This window comes from Mastacembelus armatus, chromosome 19 (genome assembly GCF_900324485.2).
Source record: "Mastacembelus armatus chromosome 19, fMasArm1.2, whole genome shotgun sequence".
Lineage (NCBI taxonomy): Eukaryota > Metazoa > Chordata > Actinopteri > Synbranchiformes > Mastacembelidae > Mastacembelus > Mastacembelus armatus.
In genome coordinates this window covers 18,665,397-18,685,164 of record NC_046651.1, presented here as the reverse complement: position 1 = coordinate 18,685,164, position 19,768 = coordinate 18,665,397, and the positions used below count along the sequence as shown (strand labels likewise).

Genomic DNA, 19,768 nt, shown 5'->3' with positions numbered 1-19,768 from the left:
GTATCATTCCGAATGATGCGTTCAGGTTCTCCATTTAAAATTGTGAAAAGGTAAATTTCAAATGTCAACCAGTCCTTGTACCACAAATAATCCTATATCTCCTAGAGAGCGCGAAATACTTTGTGCATATTATTGAAAATATAAAACTTACTTTGCGACACGATAAAGAAGATGGTAATAAAATTCCAGATGCTGTGAGTAATATGTTTATTGAAGTATCTTGCAAATAACTTTGGTAACAATATAGAACAACAACATAGAACCACTGCAACCACCAAAAAAAGAGACAACTAAAAATGAAAAAAAATACTGAGTAAATAGCTCAAAGACCTTATTAAACTGATATGTCAGTGTGTGAAACCCTTTCTTCAAACTACACTAAAAGTATGAGTAAGTAGTAGTAAGTAGTATAACTAAAAATGGGAAATTACATGATATTCAGCCTCCACCAGATGCTGTTGTTCATTGTGTTCATTAAAATGTTCCCTGGCAACATAAATAAGACACTAAACATTATCAGGCATTTTTAATATCATATTATAAGAGCAGTACTGAATGGACGTGCTAGGTTTGTAAAGTTACATTAGTTATACTGCTATCTCCATACACAGGTTTTAAAATAAAACAAAAATTAAATATAAAGAATAAAAAATAAAAATGACGTGCCATTTTCTAGATGATCTCTAACTGTCCACTGTTACAGAGACCTTTGCAGGCAATATTTTCAGAGGGAGGGCATCCCTGGTGCAGAGGTAGGGGCCCAGTTTCTCAGTGAAAGTGTCCATGAAGGTGTGTATGTGTGTGTTAGTGTCAGGCTCAGAGAATGACAGTTGTCCGTTGTCCCAGTCCAGATGAACCCTGATCCTCTTGAGCTTCTCTCTGACTGAGAGAGGAGTGTATTTATTTGTTGGGGAGTATGCTCTATACCCAGCATCACTGTATTCCACACTCCATACTGTAGACCCCACAAATTCTTGCCTGCAAGTGGGCTCTGCCAACACCCCCAGTTCCCACTCTTTGTTGTCTCCGACCTCAATATCCCAGCTGTGAGTCCCTGACATAAACCCTGAGCCCAGGACAGAGTCCCAGTACTCAAACCTCTCTGGGATTTCAGGAAGGAACTGTCTCTTTCCATGTCTCACACTCGTTAGATCCTCAGACAGGATGAGTTCTGGATTGGCAGTGTTTGGATCCAGAATTACTGGACTGTAGGAGACCATGTCCTTCATCCTGTTCCAGATGTTGAAGATCAGGTTGCCCAAGTGTTTCGGCAAATCGATCAAAACCCCTGAACACGGCTGTGGTTCATTCAACAGGGAGTGCAGCTGAACTCTTTCCACTGCAGCTTTGTAGTTGTGTAGAAATGACACATCGTCCACTCTCAGCTCCTGCTCTGTGGCTCTGACTGTGTCTGAAAGAGCTGCTATCTGAGGAGTCAGAGCTTCAATCCTCTCCTTCATCATTTGAGTCTTCTGCTCCTCTTCCTCTCTCAAAGCAAACATCCTGGCCTCCTCTTCATCTTGTAGAAACTGGTGAAGCTTCTGAAACTGCTCCTTAATCTGTTTCTCTGCGTGCCGGGTCTGCACCTTAATGTGCTCCGCTGTCTGATTAAAGTTGATTCGAACTTCCTTTAAAACCTTTAATTTGTCCTGTAAGGGCTTCAGGGATTTCTGGAGCTCCTGTCTTTGTTCCTGTGCAGTTTCATCGATGGGTCTGAACCTGTGGTCACTGTGTATTTTAGCATCACGACAGACGACACACACCGGCTGCTGATGGTCCAGACAGTAGAGTTTGAGCTTCTCAGAGTGCAGGCAGCAGAGTGTCTCAACACCTGATGAAGATCTCTGACATCTCTGTTGTAAAAAGGTCTCACACAGGTTCTTTAGTGCCAAGTTATGAGGTGGATCACTCCACTGGCATACAGCTCTACAAACCGGACACTCCCTGATTTCTTTGTCTTTCCACCACCTCTGCAGACAGGCTTTACAGAAGCTGTGGCTACACGCTAAGAGGACAGGATCTTTAAAGATGTCACTGCAGACAGGACAGAAGAAATCCTCGTCTGAACAAGAAGCCATTTTCCCTTCAGCAACAGAAAACACACACACACACACACACACACAGCAGGTAGGTAGGAGATGGTGCTGCTACTTCCTGTAGAAATCCTCAAAGACACTTTCAGTTTGAATCTGTAAATTTCTGGTCTGAAAGTCTCACGCAGTTTGTGATGGAAATCAGTAGCAGTATTCCAGATATACCAGTACTCCCAGTATTCCTCAGTAGTAGTGCTTCTTTGTCAGTAGAGTTTCCATGTGAGAGTACCTTAAAGAACCTTCTTTCGCAACAAGCAGCGTTTCCTGACTTGTCTCAGGTGAGCCACAGAGTGGGCGGAGCTCTGGGCTGATCAACATACAGGACACTCAATAATCAGAGGTTTAGAGTAGCTGATAATGCTGGTTTGTGTAGCAACCAACAAACGTCTTGTATCCCAGACTTTCCACTGCCAGACCTCCCACATGTTTCAGCCAACCTGCATGTACGTTCAGTTCAGATCTACTACGTCCTGCACTAAAAACTAACAGTCCAGTTGCCATGAGTCAGCTGGAAGGTGCACTACCACTGTTGTCTGTCACACACACACACACTGCGACTGCTTGTTTTACCTGCTACGCTTGAAGAGGAGTGTAACTGCTGCTAATGAAGACAATGCTGTGCTCATTTACTGGGCAGAAGTTGTTTTGGTTTAGTTTAGGGAAAGACTTTTTGAATTTTACAGCAGGTCCACAGTTTTTCCCTTAAAATGTCCAAGTGCAGAAATGATTCTTGTCTTGTTGCTTGTTGTAGATGGAAATAAGTAAAATACAGATGCTAAAATGCTCTGGGTACCAGTTCACTGTGTTAGAGGTGCGTTCAAACTGCAACTGTCTTAGTGTTGTTTTTGAAGAGACATGACACCACAAGTGGTCCTTGTCATTTTGCACAAGCCCTGATTTGAGTCCAGTGCTTGTTGACATACACCCTGCTATGACTGTCTGTTTCTCCAGGACAATCAGGCCATCTTGGCATCAGTCCCTGCTTCTTCAAACAACAAAAACCTCTCTGAAAGTCGTCGAGCTTTAAGCCCGGCTGAAATCCCCGCATGGCATTTTGCAGCCCCAGTGCCAGCATCAGCCTTCCTGCCAGACAGCAAACTGATGTTCCTGTACCATGAGGGGTCCAATATTTTGGCAATAAAGAACAGATCTGAGTTTTTCATGAGGATGCCAAAAGCTCCCAGAGCAGGCGTTGGCTGCTCAGAGTCTGGCAGAGCTTCTTGGTGGCACCTGGAGTGTTTAGGCATCACACAGTTTTGAAGGACAGATTTGCAGAGGGACTGGCATCGGTGCTGCCAGAGTCTTCTTTAAAAACAATCAGGCCTTTTTGAAGTTCAGCAGATAGCAGCCGTTTAGGATCAGCTCTGGCAAAGATGGAAAGACAAAATGCCAAATGACTTAGCACCCCGATCAAGTCATGTTTTGGACGTGATGGTTCAGAGAGAAGAGGGGCCTCTGATTCAGAGCAGTGAGAAAGAAGTCCACTATAGTGACGAAGTTTAAGGGCTGCTGTCCCTTCATACTGATTACATGACTTAACAAACCCTGCATCTCCCTGTTCATGTGATTCAGTGCTGCTTATTCTTCACTAGATGAGAACATTGTGCATATGTGATATTTTTATCACTGCATTTGCAACATCCAACTGGCAGAACTTCCTGAGCAGGAGTGAAAAACTGTTTCAGGATTTTCTGCTGTGGTTTTTGTCTGTCACCACTAGATGTCAGGATTTTCACACAATCTTTTCTGCCTCATTCTTCTCTTCTGCTTCCTTCTTCCATATTCTCCCAACCTCTTTTCTTTTTTCCTCAGTTGTTTCTTGATCTTTTGGTTTCCTTCATTTTCTAGCCTCCCCCTCCTTTCTCCCTTTCTCATTATTTTTCTTCTCAGCTCACATCTTTTCCCCTTGTCTTGCCTTCCTGTCTTCATCCACATGGCTCTGCATACTTTTTGATGCATGGAACCAAAATGTGAAAATTATAAGACACAGATAAGAAAACAATGTTTTTTTTTTTACCAAGACTGAGTAATTCCAGATTTAGTTTGTAGTAAATGAATGAATAGGTGGAAGTGTTTGAAATAAATCACACAGTTCTGTTTGCACATGTCCTTTCAAACTACAGCAGCAGGTTGGTTTGGCCCAGTAACATGTCAGGCTTCTACAGAGATTTATTAAAAACCTAACCTGAGTCAGACATTTAGCTCAAGCTATGGTTATACATGCCCTCTATCTCTCACAGCAAATCATCAGAAGGTGCAGATTTTTCTACCTGGCTGTGGTTCAGAAAGAGCCACAATCTGCCCACACAAATTCTTTTCTACTGAAATGTGTTCAGGCGGTAAGAAACAACAAGACACACACACTTAAGGACAGTTATGGCCCAGGGAAAGTCCCCTTTTTGTATGAAATGCTCTAACAGCTGCTGTTTCCTTCTCTGAGGGTGGTTCAGTTTAAACCAGTGAAGTGTGTATATGTGTCTGTGGGTGTGGGTGTGGGTGGGTGAGAATATTTCCAGTCCTGCAGACTGAACCAAATGAAACCTTTTACTGTGCCAAACACAGACACATTGCTCTTCATCCTTTACTCTATTCAGCTTACCTTCTTGATGAGAATACATTTACCATAATCCTTAGCAAAGGGGTGGGGGGTTACTCTCAGTGCACTTGTTGAAATCTGCAGCATGGAGCTGTCAGCAGTAAGACAGTGAGGGCATTTTTACCTGCCTTCAAAATTAAACAAAAAAAAGCTCAATGTAAAGGTGATTGTGTTGAAATCAAGACTTTCAGCTCAGTGATAATGATAAACAAGTTTATTTTCATGACGTCACACAACACAAAGTAACATTCAAATATACAGGTTGTGTCTAATCAGAACCAAACAGGACTACGTGCATAAATGCACAGGAACATCTACATTAGCAAAGTCAAGCCAAGTGGTTTTTATTGTCGTTTCAGTCATGTACAGTGAATACAGAACACAGTGAAGTACAACAGTGTTCCTGCAGGAACCATGGTGCTACAACAAAACAATACAAATCAACACAGGAACACACACATCTAATGATTCAGACCAGCCATAAGCTCCATGGAGGTGGACGAATGCACACGTGCAAACAGTACAGACACTACATTAGACACAATTCAGGACAGTGCAGCACTGACAGTCAGTACAGGACAGTTGCAGTGATTAAGTTGCAAACAAGTTGTCAAATATATTTACGCCTTTCAAAAGCAAAAGTGTTTTTTCATCATTTTAATTCAAAACTCCTGGATAGATTATTATTAGTATTTGTTGATATTAGCAGTGTTTAGATACAAAGGTGGTGCTGCTTCCAGAAATCTGGAAATATTGGCTCCTTTAATACAATCCGGGTACACCTGGCATTTTACTTTGAAGTCTTGAGGGAAGTGACAAACGCTTTTATTTTGAAAGCTGCAGCCGGATGCTGTGTGTGAGACTGGAGCGGCACCGCTGCCACACTGGACTCGGACGGAGCCGAACTGTGTAAGTAAACCCCAGAATCGCTGCTTTTACAGGCTGTGCGAGGCCGGACGGTCGGACTGTGTTTGTCCAGGAATAAAAATCCTCCTAAAGATAAAAACTGATGCGAGAAAAGAGTCGAACAGACGCGAGTGGAGGCGGAGGCAGCAACTTAGGCCTGACAGGGAGGAACTGTGCGCTAATAAGCGGGTTGGATTTAGTGAAACACTGAACCTTAGACTTGTTTTGGACCATGGGGATGTCTCCATCGGCAGCATTCGGTCTAGTTTGATTAAAACAGCTTCGCTTTTCTCATGTAGAGAAACATAATATTCCTCTGATGTTATTTGTAATGTCTCTGCTTCTCAGACATTTTATATCCACATGTTTATTTTGTGCTTTGGATTAATAACAAGTCTGTAATATATTTGGGTCACTGCTTTGAAATTCTAATATGTAAACTCATCGATTTGGTGGTAAAAGGGTTTCACCAGCAGCTGTTTTGACTTATATAATACGAGGCTGTGCTTTTCACATCCATCCATCATCTAGACCCCCTTAGTCCTAACCAGGGTCCCAGGGATCTGCTGGAGCCTATCCCAGCTCTCTTTGGGTGAGACAGGTCCCCAGTGCTTTTCACATATGATAGAAAATAACACGCGAAATAGGTTTTGGATCTTTGCCTGTGCAGGACTTTTGAGGGCCTCGCTGTGGACTCTGAGACTGGGGTGAGATAAAATACCTGCGGACGGATAATATAAATACCTGTTGGCTGTTTACATCATTGTAGGCTTTCTATGCTGTGACTCTGCCTTTTAACATTGACCTATAATTACATGGAACTGTGCAGGGTCAGCGCGGTTTGGATTGTGAGCACACACACACACACACACACACACACACCCACACACCCACACCCACACCCCCACCCACCCACACACCCAGCATCACCTGACAGACAGGTGGTGTTGGGTTGTGCCAGACATCAGTGGGGAATCCACTTACCGGCTTTTCAAGACAGAGTCAGATCATTTTTGTCTAATATTCGTTTTTATATTTCATGTTTTGTCATGACAACAGGGGAATTCCCATCATCTGATTTCAGGTAAAAGTTCCATAACCAAACAGAGACAGCCTGCCTCACACAGATGGATAGATAGACACTTTATTCATCCCCCATGGGGGAAATTCAGGTTGTCCAGCAGCTCTTATATTTCTATCTGAATGAATATCTTCTATTTACTTTACACAGAGTGCCCTGTACGTGTTACAGTGTTCGTCAGATTAGTCCAAGAATGTTGGACGCCATTAGATTTGACGTTTGTTTGTTGCCCGGTTTAGTAAAGCAGCTTTTCTGTTTCCCAACTTCAGTGTGTTGTTATAGGAAAGTGATGCAACCACGCAGAGGTGGTAATCTAGAAATACTCTCCTTCCTGAGACAACTTATAGAACGTTTTCCTACCCATCAACAGTCACTTTGTGTAGTTTATAGTGATTAGAGATTATTATGGTCTGATCCACGTTAATAACAGGAGCTTGTGTAATCTGTAGTTTCAGTTTGTGTAACTTGTGACCTGATTGTACAGATGGTTTAGTTTGATGGTGAGTAATGAGACAAATTTAGTCTCCACGTGTTGTGGGGAGATACACCTGCGAAGTTGAATAAATGAAATGTGGATAGCTTTAAAATAGTTATAACGTGTTTGTTATGAGCAGGACTCCATGTTTGTGTGTAGCGTTTGAGTGTGGGAGTGGACAGCCAATGAGAGAGCTGAGCCAGCGAGGGAAACGGACGCAGAAGTCACAACAATGGCGTTTGAAAACATGGTGGCTCCATCCAGATCTTCCTCTTCTCCATTGTTATTTTTCTTTCCCATGAGTTTGCACACCTCAGTCCCAGTGAGTTCAGTGCTGCTGAGCGTTTCTTTTTCTCTGCAGGCCTTTGTGCACACACCAGACCCATCTCTAGTTCCTATCTGTGTCTGGTGCACAGTCCTGGCTGCACACTCATGTCTTCATACAAACCAGCAGTGATTTACAAACCTGACTCTGAATTGGATGAAATGTTTAGACTCAAGAGTTAAAGGGGAATACAAGTGATGAACACAATTAAACTGCAGTTTAGTATTGATGTCAACAATTATAGTAAATCTAGGTGTTGGTGTAGTTATCAGCAAAGTAATGGTGCACGTCAGGCTAGCTGTTTCCACCTGCCTCCAGTCTTTATGCTAAGCTAGGCTAACTTTGTCTGCATCCAGCTTCGCAAACATGAGACTGACCTTCCCATCTAACTCTGGTGACGAAAGAAGTCCTTATATTTGTATCGTGTCCATTGTCATTAGGTGTGTGTGCATGAGAGGGTCTTCTGTAGAAAACAACTCTCATGTTCTGGATCTGTCTCCCCTCATGGCAGCGCTTCTGTGATGCCCCAGGGCGGGCTGAGCTGGTCGGGGTTGCGATGCCTTACGTGGACCGACAGAATCGCATCTGTGGCTTCCTGGACATCGAGGAGAACGAGAGCAGTGGCAAGTTCCTGCGCCGATACTTCATCCTGGACACGCAGCAGGGCAGCCTGCTGTGGTACATGGACAACCCACAGGTGAGTGCACAATAACACATCTCTGGAGCCGCACAAATCCTTCTTGATTAGTCACCACCATTAGATGCGTCACCATTAGCAATTTTTAACTTTTCATTTCAGACCATTATTATCATGAGTTTGCAAGAAGTTGAAATTTGCTTTTGGGAAATATTCATTCACATGTTCTTTGAGTTAGTTTTTCAACCTCTGTTGTTATTTGTAATTCAACTTTTCCCAGCTGATGCTTTTGTTTGTGAGTCATTATATCAGAAAATCAGACACTTTAAACAAAGGACAAACATACACTCTGTTAATTACTATTAACACAAAGACCTCAAAGATTTCCTTTTAGCCACCGACTCTCAAATGTCTGGCGCTCGGCCTCAAGTCCATTGTTTCCATAAGACATAAATTTTGTAACCACGTCACAACCATACAGTTTTTATTTTTAATGGTGATTTGCCAGAAACAGCAGTAGTTTTTGTCAGACAGGAGGAAACAGATCATTTGCTGGGCACTATTTTCAGCAGCGGATGAATCAACATTTGGTCTCCTTTATAGTGAGCGTTAGTGGCAGCAGGACAGTGTATGTGTGACTGAGAATAAACTACAGTGTGTGTTCATGCTGATGAGGGAACATGTGCAGCAGTGTGAACACTGATGGGTTTTCCAGTGTCAGGACACAGTGGAGCTCTGAGGCACAGAGGACTGAGAGGACTGAGACCAGCACACGCTGGTTTCTTTCTCTTACAGTGTGATCTCATTAAGACCTGAAGTCCAAATGTTGGTCTTGTAGTCCATAAACTGGGTAAAAAGGTTTAAAGACGAAGAGGTTGTGGGTTTGTAGGTCAGAGTGATGCTGAATAATAATACTAATGTGATTGGTCAAAGCTATAAAAGGAAACAAAACCAAATGTGTGTGTGACAAGTTGGATAAGCTTATATCACACACACCTGGTGGTTTGACAGTTATCCTGAACCAAACCAAGTGGACAAACAGGAACCAGAACAGAAACTGAAGTCTCGTAGTATTTCTATTTGCCACAGTGGGGAATTCCTCACACAGTCCAGCTCCAGTCAGAAAACAGGTCTTGCTGATTGATGCACATCTTTAGCAGCTGCTGCCGCTGCATGACGTTTTAACTGTGGGTGTGATTACGAGTGTCTGCTGCTGAAATCGATGTTATCTTTACAGAAACAGGTCACCTTCGTGCCAAGATCAGCTGGAACGTTGACATCTCTGCAGACTTGTTTTCTTTAGTGGGACAGTTTTTGAATCAGCCTCTAGCCAAGAGTTTCTGCAAATGCTATTACTTGCACTAGTACTACTACTACTACTAGTACTACTAGTACTCCTACTGTTGCCACAAATCACACAGCTCATGGTTGTGTTCCTACCTGTCTTTGTTTAGAATCTGCCTAAAGGAGCAGAGAAGGTGGGCTCTCTCAAACTCACCTACATCTCCAAGGTTCGTCTCGTCTTTTCTCTCTCACACAAAATGTCAGTGTTTCCTTGATCGGCAGCAGTTAGCCAGTGTTATCGTGCTAAGATGCTAAGCTGAGATTGGTATCATCATGTTGGTAACGTGGATGTGGCTCCAATTAGCATTTTGTTCTGTGATATGTTCCGTTAATGTTTTTTCTGTATTTCTTGTTATTATTATTGAGTGCAGTGTGCAAGCCCCAGAAATGTGACTGTGCTCTCACATTTAGGTCAGTGATGCCACCAAACTCAGGCCAAAGGCAGAGTTCTGCTTTGGTAAGTTCATCTTCACTGTCCTGTCCCATCTGTCTCTCTCGGTCTAGTTCTGTCCACTAACTTTTGTCCACTTTTTAAAAAAAGTTACAACAGACAATGTGGATCGTCCAGTTTGTGTTTGTCCCTTTCCTGTTTTAACATCACATTGTCTCCGTGCACAGTCTGTGTTTGGTGAGTTGGACTGGCCTGCACAGATCCCAGGTGCCGTGGGTACAATGAATATTCCCCCCAACCTGTTTTACCTCTCTCTCCACCTTCATCTTCCCGTCCCTCCTTTCCTCTACCTTTTCTCCTTCCTTGCTTCCTTCCTAGTCTTCCGGCATTCCCAAGCCCTTCCTTCTGCCTGTGTCCTTTGATTTCTCTCTCCCTCCCTCATTTCCGCTCCTCTTAGGTTTATTTCCTCTCTTTTGTCCCTTGCTGCTTGTTGTTGTTCCTCTGGTGGCCAACAGTAGCCTTTTGTCACTCAATTGGAGGAAGCTGTACAGTGACCTTGACCTGACCTCTGTATGTGTGTGTGTGTCTGTATATAGATGGGATGTTAACATACACACAAACACACACATCCTCTGCTGCTGAGAAGCCAGAAACAAACTGATATTTTTAGATTGGCAGGAGGTTCAGTGTATTTCTCTAATGTTTGGAATGAAGGGGACCATAACAACACACATGCATTTCTCTCTGTCGCCTTCTCCCCCTGTAGTTATAAATGTAGGGATGAGGAAGTTTTATCTCCAAGCCAATGACCAGCAAGATTTGGTGGAATGGATCAGCGTTCTCAACAATGCCACCAAGATAACAGTGAGCCTCACACCAACACACACACAGACGCATCGATAGCTGACCCTGTTTATCCTGGTGTTGTAGGCCATGTTGTCGCCCGCCTCAGGCCACAGCAGATGGAAAATCACCCATCAGGCCAGAGAGATAAAGTTCATTTCAGGCTGCACAGGCTGTAAAAGGCAAAGAGAACTGGAAGGTTTTGGTTTCACATCCACCTGCAGCTGCAGGACTCTCTGGTCCTTGTAGTACAGTTTTCAACTATAAACCACGATTTCAAACTGCATGAACTAAGAGTCTGATAACTGCTGACAAAATGTGTCAGGACAAGGTGTCTGTCAGCTATAATAATCCCTCCATGACACTCTGCTCCCTACAGCCCTTTGGTTGTTATTCCAGCTTCTCTGTAAATGAGCCCCACCTGCCACCAAGCCAAAGTTAGAAGAAGTGTTTGTCATGTCCAACAACCAGCCATGGAGAAGCTCTCTGCAGCCGAAGGTCCGAGTGGCCTCGCTCAGCTCACATCACTCACATGTGGCTGACACTAATTTTAATACTGTCAAGACAAACATTTTTCAGGAGAAAAATCAAAGAAATTGCTAATTTTACTAAGGTAAAATAAAAGGTTCTTGCAGAGATAAGATGAAAGATGAACTAGTTTAAAACCTGACTGTGTGTGACACACAGGACTGGGGTTAATGTCTGGTTGTACCTTTAGGTGCCAAAGCCAGGTGAAGGCCACCCCCCACATACAGAGAGTCCCCAAGAAGTGCTTGGAGCCATGAAGCAGGTCTCCTACAAGACAGAGATCATAGGAGGAGTCCCTATCATCACCGCTACACAGGTAACACACACACACACACACACTGTGATGTGTTGTATTAGCTGGGCAGGTTCAGTCCCGTCTGTGTTGGTATGCAGCCACGTGACCCAGCAAGTGATGGCTGGTTTGAAACTATGACCTGAAAATTAAACACCTACGCTCTGAAATCTGATAAATGTCCTCACGTCACGTCATGTCGTGGTTGGTTGGGTTGGAAAAGTAAAAAAAAAAAAAAAAAGGTGTGTGGGTGTGAAGCTAAAGAAGTGAGCTTATCAGATGTCCCTTAGATGATTCTCATATCTGCAGGCTATAGGCTTGAAGCAACATGAGCCACTCCTGGCGTAACACACCTGTATATCCAAAGATCGCTGGTGGCAGCTGTGAATTATGCAGCTGCAGATTGTTTGAAATTTAACAAAAGGCTTCTCTGGTTCTACTGCAACAATCCTGGTTCTTTCTAAGCTGACAGTGTCATAGGAGTGCAGTGCTTTATTATTACTACTCAGACTCAAATCAGGGACCAAATAAGTCAAATCTAATTAGAAATTGACAGAATTTTATTGAGAATGCACATGGATAATTTTAGAGGATCATTTCTATATATTTGTGTGTTTTAGGAGCAGGGGGAGGGGCAGAATGGGGCAGAGCGTGGAGGTTTGAAGCGGCCTCAGTATCAGCTGCCCTACTTCTTGTCCAGAGGAGTCCAGGATCAGGCCATCATCAAGGCTGGATACTGTGTCAAACAAGGAGCTGTGGTGAGTCAGTCCCAGCAAAAACATAATCTGCAGGTCAATGTGTCCCCACACGTTGACCTGCAGATTATGTTTTTGTATTTAGCCCCTCTGACTTTTGTCCAGGGACAGGTAATATTCTAACACCTGCTGGACAGATTTCCCATGAACCTTTGTGCGAGCATTTATGGTCTCCAGAGTGGAGTCCTAGTGTGCACAGGAACAAATATTCTGATATATCTGATATATATATATATCTGCTAATAGTTGTGCTTCTCTTTCTTTTCCTCAGATGAAGAACTGGAAGAGGAGGTACTTCATGCTGGATGAAAACTCTGTCAGCTACTACAAATCTGAACTGGTGAGACATTTGTTTTTGTTTTTTGCCAGTTGCCCTAATTAACACATACAGCAAAACAACAACTGCACAACTGATAATTGAATTGAATGTTAGTCTATGCAAAGTCCCTATAAAGAATGAAAACAAACGTGTTTGCATGCAACAAGTCTTGCTTTGCCTTCTGGGAGTTTTGTGTCTACACGCAGCAGCATGTGTCCTGAATAACTCCTCATATGTGGACAGATGATCAAATCCTAACCACAACCTGTCTGTGCAAATCTATGGATACACCCAGTGTGTGCTTGTATGGCTGTTCACTGGTTCTGTGCTGGGTTGTCTAGTAAAGAAGTATACTTCAAATAAACACTGATATATACTGTTAGTTTTTAACACTGAAATGCTTCTTGGTTTATGTAAGTATAGTTTAATGATACTTCTTTTAGTGTAGTGGTGTATTTCACACTGTAACTTTACTATAACAAGTACTGGCCATGACAGGAAACTATGAGAACTTTCTCACTTTTAACAGCTTATTTGAATTTCAACAAGGCCATAGAAAGTTCAGTAGGGTCAGAAAGACAAGTGCCACACAGCAGCTGTGCAGTTAGGGTGCAGGTAATAATAAGTGGACAACATTAATTAAGTACAACACAGGATGAATTAACAATCACAGCAAAAAATTAACAATCAAAAGAAAAAAGAACCTCTAGGTACTAATTACACCATTTCCAATTTGGAAGGAACAGGACTAACTTTATGTTTTAGCAGACCGGTCTTTTTGCTGCTACTGGTTCAGTTCAGTACATGGACTATTTACTTTCATTAACCCCCTTCCCCTCAGCCGTGGGTTACAACGTCGTTATTCTGTTGGAGTGTTAGCTCGTAGTTTTCCTTTGTCCCTGATGTTTCTGGTAAATAAAGTGCATGAGTGAGCGCACGTTCGGAAACACTTACGCCAGATGCTATGTGCTGCATGTGCAGCACGTTTGGTATGAGGAGCATCAGAGCAATGTGTAGTAATGAGAATGAATGAGAATGTTTGTATAGTATTCGTTTTCCTCCAATGAAGACCTGCTGAGCCTGCTGTGTGGCTCTAACGTCCTAACTCAGGATGTTTCTGTCCGTAGCAGACGTGCGGTTTGGTTGGGAAACAGCGGCATTCGTGCGTTTGTTGAGACATATTTCAGGTGCAGGTGTTGTTTATCTTACAGTAAGTAGCTATGGTGTCATCCTTCTGTGAAATGAAGCCACACTTTGTGACACTTCTCCTTCTCTGCCAGGACTCTTTCTTCTCTCGTGTTTCCAACAGCAGAGCCACAGTTTTGAGCTCAGGACCCAAACACAAGGGTCAGAGTAACATGTTGGCACTGATGAGTATAGTATAATATAGTCCAAATACACTTAGATACTTCAGCTGAGTATACTTCAGTATGAATAACTGTGTGCTTGTCAGTAAAAGTAAACTTGAATTTTGTTGAACTTGTTGAATTTTGTGCATATAAAGTGAACTGAAAGTATCCTTCCTATTTGAAGCATACTAATAGCACAATAAACTTTTATTTTGTAAGGGAAGTTTTTGAACACTGGGTCTGAAAAGGAAACTAAAATGGTTTAAACCACATGTATAAATGTTCTTTAAATAGCCAATAATTATAAGTTGCCAGTTATGATGAGTCAGTAACCAGCTGGGAAATGCCAGTTACCGGTGTTGTGGGTTGGTAAGTCATGGGGTTAAATTACCATGGGGTTAAATTTAAATGCTTTAAATTACCAGCCTGGGAAAATCTCCTGTCAGTTGGAAGAATGCCTCCACTGTGTGTCACTTAAATGTGAGGACTGTATATGATGTGAGATGACAGTTGTATACAGTAGGTCACACTGGGCACCTGCCTTGAGCCTGTTGGAGTCTCAGAATAGTTTCAGGACCTGGACTGGTCAGCTGTCATTCAGGCAGTAAGGAGCAGTGTGGGCGCAGTTTGAATTATGACCGACTCATTTTAGAACAGGGCTGAATTTCTAGCAGGTAATTGTTCGGCGTTCAGGTATTACACCTAATTAAATACCTGAACAGTCGGCGGCTGTCGGACTGTGTGTTGCAGTTCTTGTAATTCCAACTTGCTTTTTGTTTAAAGGTCTGAACTTTGTTGTTGTGGCGACTATAGTTTTGTCTGAGAATGTGCTGAGATAGATGAGATACATGACATTTTCCCAAACATCTGCAGCTTCACGCTGTTCTCTATGTTCTGTTGTCCAATCAAAGTGGCTCTGCACAAATGAAGAACGCTCAGTTTGATAAAGTTCAGGTTCGTTATTTCAGTGTGTGGATACACTCCTGGTCTTCGTATAAGGGTTGATGTGAATACAGTTGACCTGGCTTTTCCTCTGATCGGTCTGTTTTGGTCTGTTTGAGCCAGACAAGATTAAAATCTAAGTCTTATCAGAGACGAGTCATTTAGATAAAACACACACACACACACACACACACACACACACACACACACACACACACACCCACACACACACACACACACAGAGTGGCTGTGGGCCTTTTAGCTGTTTTGAAGCAAAATGTGTTATTGTTTTTTCTCTCTCTACGTAGGAGAGGGAGGCGCTAAAGGTCATCCCGCTGAAGGAGATTCACAAAGTTCAGGAGTGCAAACACAGGTGAGTTAACTTCCTTGTTAGCAGGTGATTGTCAGCTGCTGTCCAGACTTTGCACATCACAGGTTCTTCTTAACTTCTGCTGTTCTGTTCCTGCCCTGTGTGCTGCAGCGAGCTGATGATGAGGGACAACCTGTTCGAGGTGGTCACTGGCTCCAGAACCTTCTACATACAGGTATCACACCTGAGGATCTGCTGTTTACACTGCTCAGATTGACTTTCTCCATCCTTAAACAGCTAAAGTTCTCTAGTCTGAGAACACTGCTCACCTTGTTTCATGCCAACATGCTAAGATGAACCGTTGAAACGCAGTAAAACCGAACAAAACCACATGTTTACTCTGCCCTTCAGGCTGACAGTCCAGAGGACATGCACAGCTGGATTAAGGCCATCTCAGGGGCGATCGTAGCTCAGCGTGGCCCCGGACGCTCAGCTAACACTGTAGGTACCCTGTCAGACTCATGTTGTACTAAGGAGGAGGTCTGCACACGCACGCACACACACGCACACACACGCACACACACACACACACACACACACACACACACACACACACACACACACACAGAGCTCCATGTTGTTTCAGGCTGATCAGGTGAAGTGGCTCCATCTTGTGGCAGAAGAAGTTACTGCAGTAGACACTTCACAGGTTTAAAATATGAATCATTTCATATTAACAGTTTTATTTGTTGTTTATTTTGATGCCTGAAATGTTCAAATTCAGTTCATCTGTAGCTCATGTTGGGAATAAGATCATTGTAAATCAGACGATATGTGTGGTTGTTATTTTATTAATGTCCTTATGTTTTGTTTTGTACAGATTCAATATGTGCTTATTTATTCTTTTATATTTTCATGGGTGTTGGTGATGTTTGTGACTGAAATGGATTTTCAATTGCTGAAGTGTTGTTTTCTGGTCAATCACACACACACACACACACACACACACACACACACACACACACACACACACACACACACAGTGGCTCTATACCAATTCAGGGGCATCATGGGGTCTACAAAGGCACAACCTTCCTGGCCTACATAGACCACATAGGCCACATAGACCGAACATTGGACTGAGGACTTCCTGATTGCATCACCAACTGTTCCCGCCCCTACCGTCGCCTAGCAACCTTCACACCTCAATGTTAAATTAATCGCTAACGAAAGACCCAGGAATTTTATTTTCCTTGATTTATTTTATTTTGGTAGAAAACGAGATGCTGAGACGTGACCTTTGGCCAACAGTGTAAACTTTGGCTAATGTTCGCCTACTAATGTTTTGGTAATTATGTTCTCACTGTCACCGTCTCGCCGGTCGTATCATTTTTTTTCAACTTTATCGAACAAACACGTCCAACTTCACTAGACGGGCAGAATATACCGTCATGCATTGCGTGGATGACAAATGGCGGAAACGCCCGAAAGTTGTAAATGTCGATTCAAGACAGTAGAACAGATGGTTAAGTTGTACCTTTCAATAAAATATTCTGGATGAGATAAATTCATTTTTACCACTAAATTATTAAAATTAAAATCATTAGTTTGAAACGGGAAGTGACGTCAGCACGATATAATACTGCACTATATAGTCAATGAGGGCTTAGGGGCTAGTTCAGACAGTCTTTGTTCTTGCTTCCTCTTCCAACAACAACAAAAAAACAACAAAAAAAACAGTAATGTGATTATAATAAACCAAAATAATAAAAATACGACCCACGTGAGGCTAGAATGCATTAATAGTTTGGTGGACAGGTCAATTGATTGATATTGTAAATCAATGACAGTAGCCTGATGGTAACTTATACTGTCTCTCTCAGGGACAGATATATGACGTACGATCGTTAATGTCTCCATCCCCAAGAAAACACAACTTAATGCAAAACCTAAGCTAACACAAAATGGTTATATAGGACCAAGTCAGTGTGCTGTCTGGATCCTCTTCAGGCAGTCAGGCCTGTGTGGATGGATGATGGATGTGTGGTGTTTTGGAGAGGAGCTCTTCACATCGCTGTAACTGAGCTGTGCTGTAAACTGTTGTTTTCAGATCCGTCAGGCCAGAAGGCTGTCCAGCCCTTGTATACAGAGGTATACGCCGTTCTGCAGTGGTGAATGCAGCACGTATGTGACCCAGGCCCCTTTCCCTGAATCTCCCATTCACCCCAGTCACCAGCCTGTCCCTGCACACCACAGGAGTTCTCTGGTTCTGCATCCAGCTGAGCTCTTTTCATAGTAGTGTGTAGTGTTCATCCATCCTGAAGCTGCTGCTAGTTGTCTGGTTTGAATAGAGTTTCCATATGTTCCAGTTGAATAACCCAGCAGGAGCTTGTGCTAACAGCAAAAGGATAGTTTCAGTTTCAGTTATGTTCTACCTTAAATTAGGCCGACCTCACCAAACTGGTTTGGCTTACTCAGTCTTGATTAGTGCGCCTGCAGCTGGATTTAATGCATGCTGATGTCATCCAGTCACAGTTTAATGCAGGTGGAAAATGAGGAGGCTGTCAGCGTATGTACACAGAAAAGGTATTTGTTAACCTTTGACCCACACTTGTAGGCTTCCTCATCGCTCCTACACATTCCATGTCTGAATGCTTCATCAGCAGCCTCCATCATCGTAACTCATCTCATGCAGGCACCACTGTTTTCTTATCGATTTACCATTGACAGGCTAAGATAAAACACTGTTGTGTCACCATCTCATCATACACGTTAACATGTGGGCAGTGACATTAGAGGCCATCCATCAAAATATCAGTGGGGTCAGACTATACTTTCCTTTTCATTCCCTGAACATGACGCGTCTCCTCTCAACTCTTAATGTCACTCTTTGCTTCTCTGTCTCAGCTGTTTCTTCATGTTGTGTGTCAGTAATCACATTTTAATAACATTTACAGCTTTCCTCACCACAAGCAGGACTTCGCAAAACCAAATTCATCATGAGTTTTCTTTTCTGCTAACCCTGTGTCATGTTGTCTTTCTGTTTTTCCTCTTCATGTCTCTGTGTGTGTGTGTGTGTGTGTGTGTCTGCTTTTCAGAGAGTGAGGTGTGACAGTGACCTACTAACCTTCCCCAAATGAGCCCTGCTGCCTGCTTCCTGTCCCTACCACTGCTGCCCATCGTCCAATCACCAAGCCCCGCTGCCTCACAGCTTCCTTAGCAACTGCTGCTCGATCCTGTCCTGCTCCTTGGCAACTGCAGCATCACTCGTTCGTACGTGTTGCTTGTAACTGCATGAACCCTCATGTTCTGTGGGTTTATTTAGATGATGTCTTCTGGACAGATATGTCCTAGGCCTAGGTCCCTGATAAGCCTGTTTACTGTTAATGTGCAATAGAGTCACAAAGTGAGAGCAGGTTTTTTTTGCATGGACCAAAATCTGGAAGTAAAAGTCTGATTCATTTCCTTTGTTAGGTTGGAGCATTTGATGGAAGTAAAACACCCTTTGTTCAATCATCGAGAGCTTTAAGAGCTTTGTGTACAGACAAACTTAACTCCATCCTGCGGAGATTGCACAACAAATCAGGATTACATTAATAAAATCTAAAAGTTTGTTACTATAAATTGGGAAAAGTGAAAAGCACCTATTGTTGAGCCTCACTTCACGTATGACAAGGGGATGTGAAACTTCCAGATTTTGTCCTGCAGCTTGATAAAATTTCTCTGGTTGAAGAGAGAAAAGAAAATCTGTCATAACGTTTCCTGCTTTACGTCTTTTCTTCTTCTCTTCTCCATTATACTTCACTCATCCATCCACTCATCCATCCTGTCCAATCGTGCACTTGTTCATCCATCCATCATTCACAATCATTCTTTACTACCTCTGACTTTCTCTTCTTCTTCTTCTCTCTATCTCTCCAGGAGCACAGTGATCACTCCTTTCCCCCCACAGCATCCTCCTCCACCTTCTACTACTCCCTCGACCACGAACTACACCACCCACAATCCTACTCCACCCCCTACTCAGCGGGCGCTCAGCCTCACACTGGATGCACACCACCAGGACAACTTCCTTGGTCTGTTCCCGTGGAGGCTGAGCGGCGTCCAGTCTGTGATGATGCCCCTCCCTTCGGCGCGCTCCCGCCTGTCGCTGCAGGAGACGGTGCAGTCGTCCAAGTAATGAAGGCAGACGAGTCTCTGTTGAAACGCCGCAACGTCGGCAGCGGTGGCGGGGAGGAGCTGAACCGTCACACCACTGAGAGGTCTGACCTGCACGTTACCCTAATTTGATGATGATGATTGACAATCTCTGAAGAACACACACACATTCACACAAGCTCCATGTGCTGAGGTGCCTCTGTGTGCTTAGAAAACTACCTGACTGGCCAGCTGATCCTCCAGAACGTCCTGGGACCACTTTTTTGGATGTGTGTGCACATGTGGGATTAGACCTTCTTCCTCTGCTGTTTGTTTTCCTTCACTTTGTCTTCCCACATATTATTATTATTATTATTATTATTATTATTTACAAGATATTGCTCCTAGCAAACTTAATTTTATGTTGTCCTGCAAAAAAAACAAA

General features: G+C 43.2%; 2 protein-coding genes across 8 annotated transcripts; one reads left to right on the top strand and one right to left on the bottom strand.

Annotated features, from left to right (window-relative positions):
* Positions 1-300: 300 nt before the first annotated feature.
* Positions 301-2,330, bottom strand: LOC113135161 (E3 ubiquitin-protein ligase TRIM39-like). The gene has a single exon (XM_026314863.1). It carries the CDS (start codon positions 2,076-2,078, stop codon positions 684-686), a length of 1,395 nt encoding a protein of 464 aa, XP_026170648.1. The 5' UTR covers positions 2,079-2,330; the 3' UTR covers positions 301-683.
* A 3,176-nt stretch (positions 2,331-5,506) lies between these two features.
* plekha1b (pleckstrin homology domain containing, family A (phosphoinositide binding specific) member 1b) lies at positions 5,507-19,768 on the top strand. 7 transcript variants are annotated; one of them, XM_026315667.1, is made up of 14 exons: positions 5,507-5,598; positions 7,988-8,173; positions 9,568-9,624; positions 9,869-9,914; positions 10,615-10,712; positions 11,410-11,535; positions 12,132-12,269; positions 12,538-12,606; positions 15,185-15,249; positions 15,358-15,421; positions 15,598-15,687; positions 17,297-17,337; positions 19,108-19,208; positions 19,280-19,768. In XM_026315667.1, the coding sequence occupies exons 2-14, from the start codon at positions 8,033-8,035 to the stop codon at positions 19,474-19,476; spliced, it is 1,233 nt and encodes a 410-aa protein (XP_026171452.1). In that variant the 5' UTR covers positions 5,507-5,598; positions 7,988-8,032; the 3' UTR covers positions 19,477-19,768. The 7 variants fall into 7 exon arrangements, 6 of the variants coding, with proteins under 6 accessions (XP_026171452.1, XP_026171450.1, XP_026171454.1 ...); XM_026315665.1 differs by having other exon boundaries at positions 17,297-17,370; XR_003296183.1 differs by lacking the exons at positions 17,297-17,337; positions 19,280-19,768 and adding an exon at positions 18,285-18,459 and having other exon boundaries at positions 19,108-19,244.